At 39.1% G+C, this 19,109-nt stretch overlaps 1 protein-coding gene across 2 annotated transcripts; it reads right to left on the bottom strand.

The window, feature by feature from the left end:
* Positions 1-336: 336 nt before the first annotated feature.
* mapk14a (mitogen-activated protein kinase 14a) lies at positions 337-19,109 on the bottom strand. Of its 2 annotated transcripts, none has more exons than XM_077514163.1 (12): positions 18,731-19,109; positions 16,771-16,900; positions 16,430-16,488; positions 13,653-13,764; positions 13,532-13,561; positions 12,704-12,751; positions 12,515-12,629; positions 11,152-11,223; positions 8,703-8,782; positions 5,143-5,221; positions 3,010-3,183; positions 337-1,157 (listed from the first exon to the last, which is right to left on the bottom strand). In XM_077514163.1, the coding sequence occupies exons 1-12, from the start codon at positions 18,847-18,849 to the stop codon at positions 1,093-1,095; spliced, it is 1,083 nt and encodes a 360-aa protein (XP_077370289.1). In that variant the 5' UTR covers positions 18,850-19,109; the 3' UTR covers positions 337-1,092. The 2 variants fall into 2 exon arrangements, with proteins under 2 accessions (XP_077370289.1, XP_077370288.1); XM_077514162.1 differs by lacking the exon at positions 8,703-8,782 and adding an exon at positions 7,545-7,624.

Raw genomic sequence — 19,109 nt, 5'->3', positions numbered from 1 at the left:
TGGGAAACTAAGCATCAAGGCAGCAAAAGTATAAAACAAAATCACAAGTCCCGTCAATATAAACTAATAAAATCTGATTATCTTAATATATTAAAGAGATGGATATTCAGTACGTATATGCTAAATATTTTTTTCCAAGATTTTCAACAGGTCAGTACGACTGAAAAAATGCATACGAGTTATAAAACAGTGGTTCAATAAATCAGTACAAGTACAAGTTAACCACAAGTTAATACAAGTAATTGAAATATTTTTACAATAATAAATTTTATAGGTGAACTCTCAGGTGAGGTTCTTTTTTTATTATCACCTTTTACAATGAAAACATACAAAAGATGTCTTGAAAATAGTTTTTATTTTGCTTATCAAATGACATGTCACTCTGTTGGACTGAAAATAGATGGGAGTTCTCATTCATAAATACATCCTCCACAAAGTATAAATAGATCTGAAATAGCTCTTTTACACATTTACGCAGTATTTCTATTGCTGCATTATAACACTTACAAAGCAGTAAAGTACTTAGACAAACAAAAGATATTTGGACAGATTATGGACAGTGACGCACATTTCATTATAAATATGGCACATTTTAAATACTCTTGTTATGTGAAGCCCTTTTTGAAATATACACTGAATTGTAAAATGATAGACATGTCGCTCAACTTTAAATTAGCAGATTAACATTTACGGTAAAATAGGAAATGATGAATAAAAAATATTGCCAGGATGATGTTCCAGCTTTGCATGCTGAGCCGTAGATAAACATTTCTTTTTTTTTTTCTCATTGATAAAATACTTGCAAAAACACAGCATAGCACAGCGAAAACGGTCAGAGTTTTTCAGCATCCAAGTGTCACAGTGGTGAGTCAAAATGTGACTTTACCAAAACAGACGAGATGAAAATGAAACTTGTTTCATCACTGATGAAAAGAGATATCATAGTTAGTGGTTTGATGTTTTCCTCCGGGAATAAAAGCCTTGTGAAAGGCAGGTTGGTGCTTGCTGTGTGTTTTGGAGAGTATGAAGACTAATGGAAAAAATGTACAACTTGTCAGATGGGGTCTGCATACTGGCAGGAGCCACTTCACATTATTCCATGTCATCCTCGTCAAATATAGGCGGCTCAAAACTGCACACCTCCTCATAGGTCAACCCTGAAAAGCATGAGAACACGTGAACACCATTGGAGTTTTTATGTTATGTAGCTGAATCGTTGAACATTTTTATCAAGTATGTATTTGTGTTAAACATCATCAAAGGCATGTAAGTGGGATAGTGAGTGCCAGCAAATACGGAAAATCCACATATAATTGATCACATTATAAATGCATTTGAGCGGGAAATAATAATTATTATTATATTATTATTAATAATTATTGTTTTTGTTTCAAAATATTCTTGAGTAAGATCCCCAATAAACACCATTAAGTGCTTTCCACGAAAAATGGGGATGGACAAAAAATAAATTAAAAAAAATACATTTTTAAAAAGAAAAAATATTTAAATTCACAAACATGAATCTGCAGATGCCGAATACGGATGTAAAAATAGCGCCAATATCCTGATACTGCGATATTAAAAACTACCACAATATTGTCATCATCTGTTAAAAAAATAAAAATAAAAATAAAAAATCCATTTGTGCAGTTCTAGCACCCTCTGGTGGCTAGTTTTTTTTTTTTTTTTAGTGCAGTTGAATTTTCATAAGGCATGTTTGGCCCTTATATGTTTAAACTCCACACCAATGGTCAGATGAACGGGCATGTAAACTGTTTAATGTGAAGCAAGTCAATATGTGGAAGAACTCAATGTGTGCGTGCAAGTGCCTCAATATTAAGTGTTATTAGATATTGTAGGTTGTTAATATGCATTGCTGTTATGTACAAAAGCATAATATTGTGCTTTTTTTGTATGAACTCTTTTTTTTTTTTTATATCGCCAACCTCCCAATAATATTGTGACAATTATCATATTGTGAGCTTCATATCATATCGTATTGTGATGTTTGAATATTGTTACATCCCTAATACCGAACCATGAGTATGTGGGTTGATTGTAATATTAGTCGATATCACCATATTCGATGGAATAACCGATTTTGAAAAGACACGATAGTGACAGCACTAATTCATTATATTAAATAAATACTATGCTGTAAGAAATGTACCATATATGGTATAGTGCAGCTAATTTAATTTTTTGATATTATTTTGCAAGGTTTTCATATTGTATATCCCTTTTTTTATGTCTTGATAATAATTGAAAATGTTTATATGTTCATATCGTCTCATCTTTTGTGAACTAATAAATATAGTGTAAAAAATGCATTAAATGTCTCTTCCTTTACAATTATTATCAAATTCCCAACGCTGGAGTGTCATAACTTTAACTCATTCACTCCCAGCCATTTTCACTGAAGCAACCCCCTTTGCTTCCGGTTGTTTTACTGGATTTTGACCCACAGAATATTGTGTTCTATTGCTATAAAAACATGGAATATACCAAAAGATCTCTTCTTTCATCAGGGGGAAAAAAAGGTGTTTTGTGTCTGTTTCCATTTTGCAGCAATTAGCAATAGAAAACAGCTAAGTTTCATCAATATTCAAATTCCTGGTGCCAAAAAGCTTGTTGCAGCATGGCCCTGGCTGATCTCTTACACTCTGCTGTCACCTGTTGGCCGTTTTTTGTACTAACTACTACCATTACTTTAAGCCACCATTAACTATAACTACCATTGCTTTGAGCTACCTCTTCACGTCAGAAGCTGTATCAAAGTCTTCTGTATGCTCTTGCACTTAAAAAAAATAAAATAAAATTATTTATATATATATATATATATATATATATACATATATATATATATATATATATACATAAAGTAAATTCGTTTTTGGAAGTGACGGACGAAGTATTAAAAAACGTGTTTACACGTTTTTGGGATTGAATGAGTTAAGGTACCATCACACATACATGCATCAGAGTTAGCGCATAAGACTGTTGACATACGTTTCCACTCTTCGATCTCGAGTTCGCGGCTCTCAAAGCTCTGGTCGTACGGCTCGGCCTCGGGCTCGTCGTCGGGGTCGTGGTACTGAGTGAAGTACGGGTGGGCCAGCGCTTCGGCCGCCGTTATCCGCTTGTCCGTGTCCAGAACCAGCATTTTCTCCAGTAGATCGACAGCTTCGGAACAAAGCGAGAGAGAGAATGTAGGTTATCACTTGGCAGATTTTATAGATTTAGTTTAGTTTAGTTTATTCATTTTTTCCTTTCGGACACATTACAGTTTACATCAATCACATCACATCATTTGCAACATTGACATCTGAAAGAAGGGCTGACGGGTAGAAGCCGAAGCTTATTCAAGACCCGTCCCCATCGACCCATTACTATAACGCATCAGTCATATACATTATTTAGAATAGTCATGAATTTTTAGCGTTTTCCATCCCATACTATCCCAGACACTGCTCGCTCAGTTCATCTTGAATGTCCGTGTGTAGATTGTGGCTAGTCCCAGTCATTTGGCACTGGTGAGTCGGTCCCCAGACGCCACCAGCAAGCCCACCCCGCCAGGCGAGCAGCCAAGGCAAGCGCAATTCTTCTCTTTCACCAGTAGGGTCTTCGCTGACCTCGGATCAGCTTTCACACATGTGCTTTCCAGAGTAGATCGGCTTGCATTGCTTTCAAGCAATTTCAGCACTCGATTCTGGTCAGGTAGCACCACTGGTTGCTAGCATGTTGTGGATCTGATGACTCCAGTGCGCTGCCCAGCCTAGCTCACCCAGCAGAGCGGCCCACGCCAGCTGCATTCCAGGAACCAGACCACCAACCCCCATTTTGCGTATTGACAGCAGATTCATTGGAGCCACAATACAGCCTTATCATGTAGCCTTGACTGATAGAACAAATGTCCAAACGGAATTCGAGCCAGACAATATTTAGATTCAAACGGGAACAGCAATACATGTTATCAATGCAGGTGTATAAACAAGAGTTAGCCTTGGCAAAGTCAGCAAATAATCATATACAACTCCAGCTTTGGGTAATTAGTGATGTTGTTGTTGTTGTTGTGATATTGTGAATTACTGTTGTCTCTCAAGCGCAGCCAATTCCTCAGCTCCTTTCACGATTCGTGTTTTTAGTTGACCAGAGTTATCTTTAGTTTGAATAAAAATTCGGCAGTCTTTTGTCCACATGCTTTCGATAAGTCAATTCTTTCTCATTTGTCGAGCCTTTTTGGCGATGTCAGCATTTCGTTTGGTGAGGTTTTCGTTAATGTAGACATGTTTCCCACGAAGCTTGTGACGGTCTCTCAGAAGAGCAATCTTTTTCTTTCTGTCAACAAACCTGATCAGAACTGCTGGTGGTCGTGTCCCTCCAGTTGGAAGCGAAAAGCACATCTGAATGTGCGCAGGATCAACAGTTAATCCCAAATCTCTGAGTTGAAGTGTCACTTGCTGTTCCACAGTCTCGTTCCCTGAATATTGGTCAGAATCTTCCGTGCTCGTGCTAGCCGCAGCTCTCAAAGGGCCACGGCGCGGCTTGATCTTGATACCGGTGACTATCACATCGTTGATACGAAGATTTTGTTCCAAATCATCCACTTTTTGTTCCAAGGCAACAATGCGTCGATCTTTTTCCTGTGTCTCTTTCTTCAATTGCTGTGTTTCCTGAAGAAGTGGCTCAATGCTCTTCTTCATTTCAAGTAATTCGGCAACCATTCCACTGAGTTTTTTAAGAGAAGATTTTATCTCCTCATTCTCGTCAGCTCTTTTTCCGCCAGGCATTCTGCAACAATGTAGTTAAAAATCCCAATGCAAAAATCAACAAGTAGTTAGATTCGCGAGCGAGTGCAGGAGCAAGTACAGATGCGTCCTTCCTCAACAGACGCGTCCTTGAATTTAGAGCCCCAGACGTTGCATAGGTGAAATTGTGGCCACAATGTAGATTTAACGTACCATTTTGGGGCCAAGATATAGGTATGATGTGCATGAAAAACTAATCTGTAGATATGACATCATTCCAAGAATCAACGTGGACGTCTGGGAAAGCAGTTTGTTTTCTCTCCCATGTGACGTTTGGGGCTCTGTAAGTTTTTGAACCACTCAGTTCACAAGTGTTGCGCCACACCAAAATTACCTTGCGGATTGGCACCAAGAAACACGTCAGCAAAATTCCTTTTGGGCATGTGCGGCAAGGAGCTGATATAGTTCCTGGCCTGGCAAGAAATTAAAACAGTGCTGTAAAAATGTATCCCAAGCAGCAACATGTTACACAGATTCAAAACAAGCACGTTAATTCATGCTCCGTGCATTCTCTTGTTGCTACTTGCTAACTTCAGTCTAAGGCTGTGAGATTCATCGGTTTTAGAAATTCTGTAAAGTTTATTGCTCAGGGCAATATATATATATATTTTTTTTTTCATCAGAAGCCGCAGTTCAAAACAGCTTGGTACCAGGTAAGAAACAGAAAACATGAGCAGAATCATTTTTAAAATTGTTTTGCACAATAAGAAAGGGGCCCAAGGTATGTTTCCAAGCCAAAATGATTTTGCAGAGGACACCTTGCCTCACCAGTCCAGCTGTACTTGAGAAGAGTGAGAGCGCTAACAAGGGTGGACTTTTACTCTTGGACTGATTAGCCTAACGACATAGTTGCTCAAGTTATAGCTGAACATTTTCTGAGAAAGAGCAACAACAATTTTTAACAAGCACATTGTTGTTGTTTTTCAGACAGCACCACTGAGTTCAAAATTACTGGAGCAATTACGCTATCAGACTAGCAATATGTACCAGCCTAGGCATGCAGTTTGACACCATTTTATAAGACAGAACTTTTGAACAATGAACCTGCTAATTAAGGATCTATTTACATGCATTTTTGACAAAAGGTTCTTTTTTTTTATCCTTAGAATATTCACTTATTTTTATTTATCTGTAAAAGAAAACATCTTATTTGTAATTATTTAATTGGAAGTTAATGAAAATTCTGGGATTTAAATATGACAAAAAGGTGATCTTGGTCTATAACTTTAGAATAAGTCAAGACTCAGCATCAATAAACCGGATCTGCCAATTAGAGCAGGTCTCGCTAAATAAGGTATAGATAGTATGTTACCCAACTATGTAAGCCAAAACAACAAAGACAGCTTTTGTGGTTATAACAGTGGTTAAAGAAGGAGCATATCAGCGCAAATCACCAAATAACATGAAAATATGCCCCAGCAAAGACAACAGCAGCAATTTGATTGGTCCCCAATTAAAGAACTTAGGAGGCGATGCATTAGCATTTTTGCTTCATCATCACTATGCAGTCCATGTTTCTATATTGTCAAACCAGAAGTATAGCAAATGAAATATTATGCAAAATGTTTTGCATACATAAGCTTATGATGTCTGAGATCCAATACACGCGCTTCATCAGTCATCAATATTCTGACTTTACAAACACTAATTCTTCTTTTTTTGACTAGCAGTGTCAGTGTTATTCAGTTAACAATGTTAATTATTGTGAAAATGCCGTATATGTGATCTGTGTCCAATAATTTACAGCCATATTAATAAAAACATTGTTTATGCCCCTTATGTTTCCAGCCAAAATTTGTTTATGCCCCTTATGTTTCCAGCCAAAATGGCCAGTTATTTTGAGAAACAAATTCAACAGTGGAATAAAAAATTTATGGTTTTCAGGGAATAAAAATGTAATGATATCAGAATAAAGTAGTATTTTTACAATAAATTTTTAATATATTAAAATAAAAGTTTAACTCATTTGCTCCAAAAACGTATAAATACGTCCTATTTTAAATATTACCAGTGTCCCAAAGACGTATTTATACATTTTATGTATGTTATTTATGGTTTTTTTTTTTTTTTTTTTTTAATACTAGAGCATACAGAAGGCTTTGATGCAGCCTCTAAAGACAATGGTTGAAGCAATGGTAGTTACTACAAAAACGTCCAGCAGGTGGTAGAAGAGTATAAGAGATCAACCAAGGTCATGTTGCAACAAGCTGTTTTTCCAACAGATCTGTGAATAATGGTGAAATTAGCTACGTTCTAATGCTAATTGCTGCAAAACGGAAGCAGATAGAAATTACTTTTTGTTTCCTGATGAAAGAAGAGACTAATCTTTCTTTTGGTAGGTCCCATGTTTTTATAACAACAGAACACAATATTCTGTGGGCCTTGCAAAATCAGTCAAAATCCAGTAAAACTGAGCGAAGCGGGTTGCTTCAGTGAAAATGGCTGGGAGGGAATGATTTAATAAGTGGACACATTTTAAGAAACAAAAATCAAAAGATGCAACTTTTTTTCTTGTACTATTACACCTTTCATTCTGGAACAGATGTTTTTTTTTCCCCCCCTCTAAATAAATTTAAAAAAAATCTGAAATAAAACGGGATTTTAATCCTTCCAAACCTTTTAATGAACCCAAATACCTAATTGGTTCACTAAGTTTGTTGATTGCAATTTTTTTACGGATCCCAAGCTACGGCCCACGGCCCCTCCAGTTTAGAAACAACTCTTACACGTGCTCACCTCGTGGCTGGGCATCCTGTTTATTAGTGACGCCGGCGGTGTTCCCGTCAACCGCATTATCTGCTGAAGCTGGTTTATGTCTACGAGGCTGGTGTCAAGGGGAGTATAGCGACAGCGGCCGAGTTGGTTAGGGAAGCCTCTTTTCAGCATAACATTGTTGTTACGCTGAGAAGCAAACTCCACGCTTAGAAGCCAAAGGGAAGGAATGGAAGCAGGCGGAAGACAAAAGACATGAGCGAGAGACTGAGTAAAGCCAGCATCCACCACCAGCAAACATACTTTGGATGTATTGGGAATCCTTCACTTGTTACGCAACTCTTAATTACTATTTAGGGATACTATTGTATGTGTGCGTACTATATAGTGTGCTTATTGGTGAAATGACAAACATTGGAACACTAGTCATGCCAATGCTGCCAAATATTTACAACATTCCAGATTAACATCTGCTATTGGACTTTCCATTGTAATTATTGATCGGCACAATCAAATTTTTTCCATCCAAGTCACTTGATTTTGAGTATTGGCCGATATGGAGTACTATCCAAAAGGCTTCTATTTTAAATATGTCACATTTGCGAACCTGTTGCACTTTCAACACTCTGACGATGCTGTTTTGCAAGCTGCTTGGCCACAAAATAAATTCTATCAGGATTTACAAACATAGCTTGTAGTATCTTTCAGCGTGCCGAGACTGTCAGTCGTAGAAGCAAAATGCTTCCATATCTCACTGTGCCTCTTTTTCCTTCACTTGTAGTCAATTCTTCCTCGAACACGAGCTTTGGGGACAACGATGTTGCCCACTACAGAGCTGAATGAAGCAAATTCAGCCCAATCTGGGGAATTCTGACATGAATTTTAAAAATTTAGCTGAGTGCATTTTGCAAAATGAATACAAAGAACATTTGCACTACAGTACCTGAAACCTTACATTAGATCTTTGGATATACTGTACAAGCATATTGGCTTTTGGTTGTTCACTGCTTCTCAAGCTACTATGAGGGATTAAAACATTACAAAATGGTTTACTGTGAGCGATTCCCAACAAAGCCTCTCATGTTTTGATAAAGCGAGCCAACACATGCGGTCAAGTGAGGCAGCACGCACGGGCAAAAAGTGTCACCGAGCAAAAGCCTCGGCGGGTCGTCGGCAACTCACAGACTCTGAAGAAATTTTCATCAAGAGCTCAGGCCCCGGCGTTCCAACCAGCAGCATGATTAGCTTCAACTGATCAATATCTACCGGCATGTGTTAAAGGAAGATGCTGACAGACAGGACAGCAGGATCTGCCCGAGAGTCTTCGGCCTCCTCGCCATGTCCACCGTCACGCTGCTACTCTACAAATGTGTCAACAGGGAGTGTAGACAAGGTGCATCGAGAAGCATCATTGGAGAGAGCAGAAAAGGGAAAGGAGGAGGTGGATGAGGAAAAGGATGTGGGAGGAGGATGAGGAGAAAATGGATGATGACAAGATGGAGAGGAAGGAGAAGGCAGAGGAAAAGGATGAAGACAGAGAAGATAAAGGAAGGGGAAGATGAGAAGGAGGAGGATGACAGAGATGGAGGTGGTGAAGGCACAGCTGACTATTGGCTGCCAAAAGATGCAAAAACTAGCTGCATCAACTAATTTAACAAAATGAGGAGTTGAGGAAGGAGGAGGTGAAGAAGATGGAAACAAAACAGATGGTGGTGGAGATGACAAGAGAAAAGGAAATAGAAAGAAGAGGAATGGGCAGCAGAAGATAAGGATGAGCAAAAAAGATAGGAGGGAGATGAAGGAATGAGGACGAGGAGCAGGAGGAGTTATAGGAGGAAGGAGAAGGTGGGATGGATGATGAAGAAGCAGGATCATGAGAGGAAAGGAGGAAGGAAACAGACTATAAGGAGAAGAGGGGGTGGAGCATGTAAAAGATGAAGAGGAAGAGGCAGAGAGTGGAAGAAAAGGAGAAGAACTGATGGAGGTATAGGAGGAAGTATTTGAAAAAGGAGGAAGAGGGGGAAGAAGGAGAGAAGTAGGAGGAGTGGAGAAGGATGAAGTGGAGAGGAAAACTTTAGGATGAAGGAGGATGAGAATGAACAAGAAAGAGGGAGGCTAAAGGAGGAGGAAGGAGAAGGAATATGATTAAAAAGAGGAAGGAGAATGATGAAGGGTAGAGGGGGAAGAGAACAGGGAGGAGAAGGAGGGGTGGAAGAGGGAGAGAAGGAAATACAATGATAACCAGGAATAGGAGGACAAGAAGGAGAGAAATTGGAAGGGTGGACAATGATGACGTAGAGAAGATGAGGAGGAAGAAAGAGGAGAAGGAACAAGAAAGAGGAGACTGAAGGAGAAGGAAGAGGAAGAAGAAGAGGAACAAAAGGAGGAAGAGGAAGGAGGATAAGTAAGGAAGAGGAGGAAAAGACCATGACGAGAATTAGAGGGTGAGAAGACGGAACATCGAGGGAGGAAGGAGAAGAACAAGGAGGACAATGAACAATAAAGAGGAAAGCTAAAGGAGGAGGAAGAGGAAGGAAAAGGCCATGATGAGTTAGTTATTAGGAGGAGAAGGGGGTAGGAGAAGAAAGAACAGCAGAGGAGGAAGGAGGAGAAGAATAAGGAGGACATTAAAGAAGAAGTGGAGGATGAGAGAGAAAAGAAGAAAGAAGAGGAGGAAAGGAGATGGAGAAGAAAGGAGGGAGTGGGGGAAGGCAAAAGAGAAGAGACAGACAACATGGAGTAGGAGGAAGAGAAGGAGAATAAGCTCGAGGAGGAGATGGCATCTTTTGAGCTCAGCTGAAAGCTGTCAAGAGAGGAGGAAGTCCACGGACGAGCTCGGACTCGTGCAAAGATGAACTCGTCCAAGCGTGAGCACAGACCATTCGGAGCAGACCTTCTCAATTGGTGGGCCGCCACCGTTTTCATTACAATCCGTTTGTTGGCCCACATGTGCCCTACTATTGGTTGGCAACAAGTCCAGTGTGTACCCATGTACAACTTTACATGACAATAGATGTGTAATGTCAAGTTAACAAGCGTGACTATTTTCACATTATTTGAAAAACAACAATGTGTCTATTTCAATTAATTTAATAAAGGAAAAACTGATTTATTTTGAAAAAGAAATCAGTAATTTGCTTAATAAAAGAAATTTGTGGGAAATTGATTAAAATCATAAATCTGATTATTGTGAGAAAAAAAAAAATTTAAGACATAATTCCCAGCATTTACCTCAATATACAAAAAAATCTGAGTTTGAAAAACCTCTTCGCCATCCTTCCTCTGAACCACATCGCAAATTTTCCTAAAAATAAAATGACTGTCAAAACCAAAGTCCAGCAGGTTAAATCTTTCTCAGTTAAATTCTGTCCCACCAGTTGAGACCGCCGCCCGTGGTCAAGTAAATGAAGTGAAACACGCAAGTGAAACATTGAAGTGAAAAGCGCATGGACTGAAGGGAAGTGAGGAAAAAGCAGCCTATGTGTGCCCAAGCAGTCAATAACACCTCAGGCTGTCTCACATGTGCAGGGAAAAGCGTTACAGGAAAAAGAAGAGCACAAAGAAGTTCTTTTATCGGACTGACGACCAACACGCAGCGCACCTAGAGGGGGCGCGCCCATGTGAAGGATACGGTCCGTTCCAGGGAACAAAGTTCTTCCTGTGAGAAGTTCCGCCATGATGCAGCCCACCGACCAAATATCCACTGTAACACGCACACACAAGCACAAGTTATCAATGAGATAATGTGTCACCATGTTATTATGAACACGTTTCTATAACATCATAATCAAACCATTGTTGTTCAATGCGAGGTAACTCGGCATCCTTTGTGTATTTTGACCAAAAAATACCTGAGAACTAGGGCTGAAAAATTAATCAAATTCAAATCAACACCACAATGTAATAGAATGCAATTTTAAATTACAATGGCTGCAATTTGAAGAGAGAAACCAAAAACATGTTTGCGTTATTATTGTAATCTGTCTTATAATTTACTGATTTATGTTTACGTCACACGTGTTTTGGTAGATTTTCGTGAAGTTGTCACATTGAACAAAAAAACAGCAAGTCAAAGTGTTTATAGTTAACTAATTTAAATAAACTGTCTTTCATGTTATTTATAATAATAATAATAATAATAATAATAATAATAATAACGGTTCATTTGCCTTTAATTAGAAATTATGTATAATAAATTAGATATTGTTTATTGTAATAGATTAATTTGTTTTGTTTTTGACACACACAAAAAAACAAAAAAAACAAACAAAAAAAATCAAATAATTTTTTCAAAATCGTTCAGCCCTAGACCGCATCAATAATGCATCGTGAATAATAATCACTCCATTAGGGCTGGAGGAAAAAAAGTCGACCAAGTCGGTTGGGTTGAACACAAAAATTGGTCAACGCAAAAAAATGGATGCGTCAAAGCTATTTTAAGAAACATATTTACGGCACCTGGATGTTGCCGGAACCAATATTTCGTGTTGACGCAAGGACACTTATTGCTGATGGACTCCGACCGGCCATCACCAAAACACTATTAAGATACTTTCCTAGGATTTGTTTGTGGTCTCTTTAGGCTTAAAAGAGAAAGAAATATATCATCTCTACATGTCTGATGTTTGCAACAAAAAAATCTGTCAAAATCGCAAAAGAAATAAAACCATTCTAATGAATTTATTGGAGCCAAACTCACCTAAGATGGCGACCCTGCGTGCGCCAGCAACAAGACAAGGCGGTATCTACTATCTATGTTGAACATAATCGCAAACCATTTAGCATAGCCTAATTTTGTTGGTGTTTGTGGCATATGTTTACAGATTCAACTATGCGTATTTATATCCACTAATTCAACCTCAGTGGACAAAAAAAATGGAATCATCTATAAGAGATTTTTTATTTTATTTTTATTTTTTAAGTCATTAGTGACTAGCATTCCACTCCATGTATCACGACGTGGATGTATACCTACTTTTTCGATGTCACCCTACCTGTCATGTTGTAATGCATCCAGTTCAACATGATCTCTGGGGCGCGGTACCAGCGGGTGGCCACGTAGCCGGTCATCTCGTCGTTGGTGTGCCGCGCCAAGCCGAAGTCCAAAATCTGTCAGACCAAGTCAGGGCTTAAAAACGAGTGTTTGCTTCGTGTCGATGACCGCATGCAGCAGGATGGCTCACCTTCAGCTCACAATCCTCATTTACTGCCAGGTTGCTGGGTTTCAGATCCTGATAAGAAGAAAACATTTTTTTTTAAGTTGTGTGAGGCCACAATGTTCTTTTTAGAATGGCGATAACTATTATAGGTGTGGTCACTTAGGTAGTTGGGTTGGGAAATTGAGTTTATCGAAATTTGTTAGTCTAACTAATTATTATTATGTTTTGTTTTGTTTTGTTTTTGCAGATTTCATAATTCAAAGTCCGCTAATTTTGTCCTGACGAGAAATAATTATTTTCAAATTAATTGAAGGGGGAAAAATGGATATTGGAAATTGGACTATTTTGGGGAAAAACAAAACAAAAAACAAACAAAAAAAACTTGAAGATTTCATTTTGATGGTCCGACATTCACCTCACAGTTTTAATGTCGTGGGTTCAAATCTGGCCTCCAGCCTTCCACTGTAAAGATTGTATGTTCTGTGTGTTTTGTTTTGTTCTGGGGGTTTCCCGGGTAATCCGATTTCCTCCTACATTCCAAAAACAAGCATGGTAAGTTAATTGAACACTGTAAACTGTTAATAGGTGTGAATGTGAGTGTGCAAGGTTGTTTTTATATGTGCCCTATTGAGAACCAGCTCAGGGTGTACCCCACCAAGTGCCCCAAGTCAGCTGGGAAAGACTGAAGTGGTACAGGAAAATGGATGCATGGATGCTTCCATTTTAATATCACCCATCATCTTTTTCTATTCCAGGGAAGAATATTCCATATTTCCCCCTCTCAGTGTTTAGAAGCCAGCTACGAGAGAACGACTCACATTGAATGTGGGGCAAACATTTCATTGCACTTACTCTGTGAATGATGTCTGCTGAGTGGATGTACTAAGGAGACAGAAAATGCAGAAAATGTCCATTAACAATTTTCGTTTATTTCACTGCGCCACAGCAACGTCAAAGTTCAAAGAAAACTCACCTTCAACCCTCGGAGGATTTGGTATATGAGGAACTGCACGTGGTCGTCTGTCAGCTTTTGACATTTCACAATGTTGTTGAGGTCCGCGCCCATTAAGTGAGTTACAAGGTACCTGTGTCAATTAATGGCAGGTTTAATGAATGCGTGGCTAAAATATCCCAAACTGGTTTGACCACTGATGTTTCTCACACAAATGGAATGTCGAGGAACAACTCACACTGATAAAATAATATGAACTTAATTATTAAATATCCTATAAAACACATCACATATGCACATTTAGAGGTAAACGGACATTAAATATGAAATAAATATGCTACATTTTATGTACGTACATTAAATGTGATGTAAACAGTGTATTTGCTCAGACCGTTGGCCGCACCACATTATTAGGCACAGTATCAATGAACAGGTCTATTTTTAAAATATTTTCATACGTAAGGCTCTCTGGGTTATAAGGCACATTATTTTTTTGTGAAGCATTATATGGTAAAAAGTTTATTCTAATTGTACTGTATGTTTACAGGAAGTCTTTGAGTTAAGCCGCACTTGACCTAAGGCGTTTTTGACTTTACAAGGGTCCGCCATATAGCCCGCATCAATCATCCGCGATTTAGGCCTTAGCTAGTGCTAGCGCTTGTGCACTTGTGAGAGTATCTTTGGCTTTTTCGCCCTCTTTTTTTTTTTCCGCATCATGGCCCAAAGAAGAAGAAGGCTACATCTTCTATCAATGTTGGTCCAGCCAAAAGAACAGCAATTACCATGGAAACGAAGCAAAACATCATTAAAAGATTGCAAAACGGAGACACCGACGAACATCGGCAAAGACTTGGGCTTCAGTCGGACAGTTGTACAGCATCTTTTTTTTATTTTAATGTATTTTAGATTTTTTTATGCAAATAATTTGGATGTTGTAAATAATGACTTTAATGGGGAAATTGGACATAAGTCGAAATTCGGGTTACATTGCTCGCGTAGGAACAGAACTCGACACAACTCGAGGACTCCCTGTATTTGATAGATTTAGCGTTATGCTAGGTCATTTCGGGTAGCACCGTGTGTCTGCTTGCTTTTTTTTGTTTGCTGTGCAACTACACGGGGGTTGCTTCAAGTGGATGAATGGAGGGGATCCTCCAACAGACAAAAAAACAAAACAAAAAAACAAAAAAAGTTTAAACATTGTGAGTCAACAATGACTAACGCTAAATGCTATCTTGCTGGCAGTTCAACAGCTGCAAACAAGTTAATGCACTGCACTCACTATTATGATATTAGCCAACCTTTTTTACTCGGCCCCAGCAGCTATTCAAAGCAGTTTGTGTCATTTACCTCTCGCTGGTCTGGCTCCGCATTGTAAAATTAGAAATATGGCGCCAGAAAAGCTCAGCTTGTGTTGGGTCTAACTGGCGACTGCAGCATTGGCCAATAAGGACTGCATTTCCTATGATTCTTAAACCGGGATACAGGAAGTAGTTCCAGTATGACAAAAACCGACGCAATTAGATGCGGAGGTGAATGAAAACTCAAAAATAAGACAAAGGAATTTGAAATAAAAATGAAATGAAAAGCCAACAACGACCCATTCGTAAGGTGCTCCAGATTACAAGGTGCACATTTGATTAAATTAAAGGATGTAAGTGCACCTTATGGTCCGAAAAACAGGGCATTTATGCTACATTGCAGGTGCATAGAACACAAAAAATGATGGAAATGTTACATGACAGGTAAATACATTAAATTTGATGCAACTATGGCACATTAGATGTATATACTGTAACTTATTCATTGCCATGGATGTTTATATTCGTCAAATGGAATACAACTGTTCAATGCCACCAACGAATATATTTGTCAAATGGCTTTGGATTTGAAATCAGTACAGCTTGTACATTGAAGATTCTTACCTTGTCATGTCAATTATTAGGAAGAGAAATGCCAACACGTCTGAAGTTGGACAAGTTTATTTAGTTTTAGCTTAGTTTTGTTGAACAAAGTACTTGTTGCGAGAGTTAGCAGAAAGTGTGTGCCGTGAGTGTGAGAAATAATGACTGTTTGCTAAGCAAATAATCAAGCCATATGTTAAAGTTATTGTTGCTCATGGAGTATTTCTTATACAACTTTATATTTTACCATCAATATCATTTTCTCAGTCTTGTTTTGTTTTATAATTTGAGATATCTTTTGCAGAACTCTGCTTTGAAAACAACTGACAGTGAATAGTTAAATATAAAGTAAACATGGCGCAGTAAGCCGCACAGACATTATGGAAGTATGCTACGTTAGAGGTGCCCATACCATCGAATACGACATGAACGTGGAGTACAGTAAAGTAATTAATAGTGCCTGCCCGCTGGAGTCCACATTTGTTTACACTAGAGCGACAATCGGCAAAGTTGAGACCCCTTGGAATACTAGGACACATGTAGAAGTCTTCCTCTCCTATATAGAAAGATTCTCTTGGTTGACACTGTGCTCGGCAGGCTATTTTTAGATCGGGGGCACACAGCTCCTGCATGCCTATTTCACTATTACCACAGCATGTACCATGCATCATTGGTCACAGTCGTAAGACCTTTACTGCAGAGGTAATCTTTTCAAGGAGCCATATTGTATTTTTCTTAATTGTGTCAGAGAAGTGTCATTAATACACTTGGAAACTCTATTAACTAATGAAAACAAATTTATACATATATACTATTCAGGTAGCACAAGCAGTCAAATTTGTGATAAACGTACATAACTTCCATATAAATAATTTTTCAACACATTGGACTTACACATCTGTGAACTCCTTCAGGGAGGTGGCTGGACTGAAAACATCCAAGAGGCCAATCACCTGCAATCAGAAGTATCCAGTCAAGTTAGTGCAGTCACTATTGAATATTTTTACAAATGGACTATTCAATTGATTAATCACTCATTTGAATTTTGCATTAAAGTGTATTACAAAAGCATTTTCTCCCTGATTACTGTTTATTAACCAGTGATTGGTGTTTATTTCATACTTTGCATTTGTATAATGTTTAAAATGCTCAAACTTGCACAGAAATGATTCCTTTAATTCAATTGACAAAACGAATGAATCATAAAAAGAGAGGAACAAACGCAGCAGACTCACGTTTTCATGCTTCATGTGCTTCAACAAGCGCAGCTCCCTGTAGGTGCGCTTGGCGTGGATGATGGACTGAAACGGTCTGGAGAGCTTCTTCACCGCCAATTTTAAGCCGCTCTTCACATCATAAGCAGAACTGGAAAGCAAACATTTGCACACTGCCCTTGAAAATCATTTGCACAAGGCGCAGCAGAATGAAAATGCGACATCAGCAGAAAACAACAACTCTCAGCTTGCTCTTTCCACACTTTTTATAAAAAAAAAAAAAAAAAAAAAAAAACCCTCACTGGTTCCCCTAGCTAATCCTCCAGATAATAATGAGGTAAGTATGACATTTTCTTCAACTGCATCCGTAGACTGTATCCGTCTCAGTCACTCTCAGTTCTGGCCTTCTTGTGTGCAGTTTGGATGTCCTACCCTTGCTTAAGTGGATTTTTTTCCTCCTACATTCCAGAAACGTGAAGCCCTTTTCACACTGCACTCGATCAGGGTGAGACAGTTGCGCGACAACAAAATTACCGGTTGCTGGCGTGCCCATATTCGGAAGTGCTGACATAGCAACCTACCAGGAAGTAAAAACGATTTTGCCACTGGTTAGACACCGCACCTCAACAAGATTCACTCTTGCAAAAGGAAAGCCGACTTTACTCATTTTAAGGAGGATGAGTACACAAGAAGCAGAGGGAAAAAAATAATGGCTCAGCGGGAACTTGTATAAGTTTAATCATGTCGTTACTTGTGAACAAGTTTGCCAAAATAAGACTATCACTCCGCCAGCTCCTCTCCAATTGGCGGTGCTTGTCTGATGTCACAATGTTGCCACTTTCAAAAAGAACATTTTCCAATTTGAGGCGCCTTGCTGTCACAGCATAAGTCCTCTTGCCAAGTAGTTCCTTATCCCACCCAGCAACACTCCATTCCGTGGTCCGCACCCCTCACCACAGTGTCCATAATTGTGAATGTGAGTAGGAATGTTGGCTTGGCTTTATGCATCCTTACTGGTGACCAGTCCTTTTTTTAACCTGTGTTCTGATACTGATTGACGACCAGTCCATAATTGTAAAATCTACACTACAGTTGAGTGAGAGGGCCAGTGAAAATCCTTTAGCGCTGTAGTAATATGTTCCAAGCTGCAGCATAGCCAGAAAACCATTACAATTAATAGTCAAGTCTACAGGAGATAACAGCGTGAATACGCTTCTCCTAGTGTGCTTGGAGTATACAACCCTTCACTCGAGAAAGATAAGTTCTTCGACTGTTAAAAGCTCATTTAGTGATTGATAGCTGCTGAAAAAATGTACACATTATTTGGGATGATCTTTGGCCTTTGCAGACAGTCACTCCCGAGTGTTTACTAAGAGCAATCCTTTTTGTCAAAAACGGTTATCTCTGTTTTGTTTGGAACTTGCAAGCTTGTAACTTTCATTTGGATATATTTGGGCCCTGACACTGACTGGTGACCAGTGAGTCCAGAGAAGCATGATGACAAGCATGGTTTTTCAATGGCAAGCAAGCTGAAGCTATATTAACATGCACTTATTCACAATCGTATTCTTCTGTTGCATTAAATGCATTTGGCCACAATGTATTATTCTCCCGTTGCATTCAATAAACGAAATCCTGTTTAATGCATTTTTGCATGCATTCTCAGCACTTTATCCAGAGCATCACGGCCTCCACAAGTGAGCTATGTGACGCTAACCTACGTCATAGGGCTGGAACGTTCAACTTTGCAATTCTTACTGCGTCAAGTTTTTTTGAGCATATAAATGCAGACCATCGGTGTCAGCATTTCCAAACTAATAAATTCAATTCATGTGCTGTAAAAGTTTTTCTGACAACAAATGCTATCGGTGAGGACATGCTAACAAGCTTTAGCACGGCGATCGTAGGCCTCATTGAAATGAATGGGCGGGGTGGGGGCTAAAGTTGGGTGACACACTAAAAGAAGCATAAAGTTGTTTACCAAACGGATCCGTACGCGCCGGAGCCAACCGGAGACAAGTTCTGGTAGCGCTCCGGGACTTCCCATATGGCTTTGTTGACCTCCTGCTGGTAAAACGTGGGTCTCTCTTTCTGCGACATTGCTGTCGACCACCAACTACGGAGTCAACTCTCGTCTGGTCTACAGCCGGACTTCAACTTCCCTAAAACTTACGAAACCACAATAAAAGCGAACTCTTATTTTTTTGCCTCCTCTCCGCGCGACAACCTGAAAGTTAGGTTTGTCCTGTTGCGAAATGTTGCAAAATCCCCGTGTGGTTGCACGCACAAAGACGCTGAAAAGGTTCACGTTGTTTTCGACGCCTCCGCAACTCTGCCCACTAATCAAGTGTCCAGCTTGC

Source organism: Festucalex cinctus, chromosome 2 (assembly GCF_051991245.1).
Source record: "Festucalex cinctus isolate MCC-2025b chromosome 2, RoL_Fcin_1.0, whole genome shotgun sequence".
NCBI lineage: Eukaryota > Metazoa > Chordata > Actinopteri > Syngnathiformes > Syngnathidae > Festucalex > Festucalex cinctus.
This window is presented reverse-complemented; position numbering and strand designations above follow the sequence as displayed.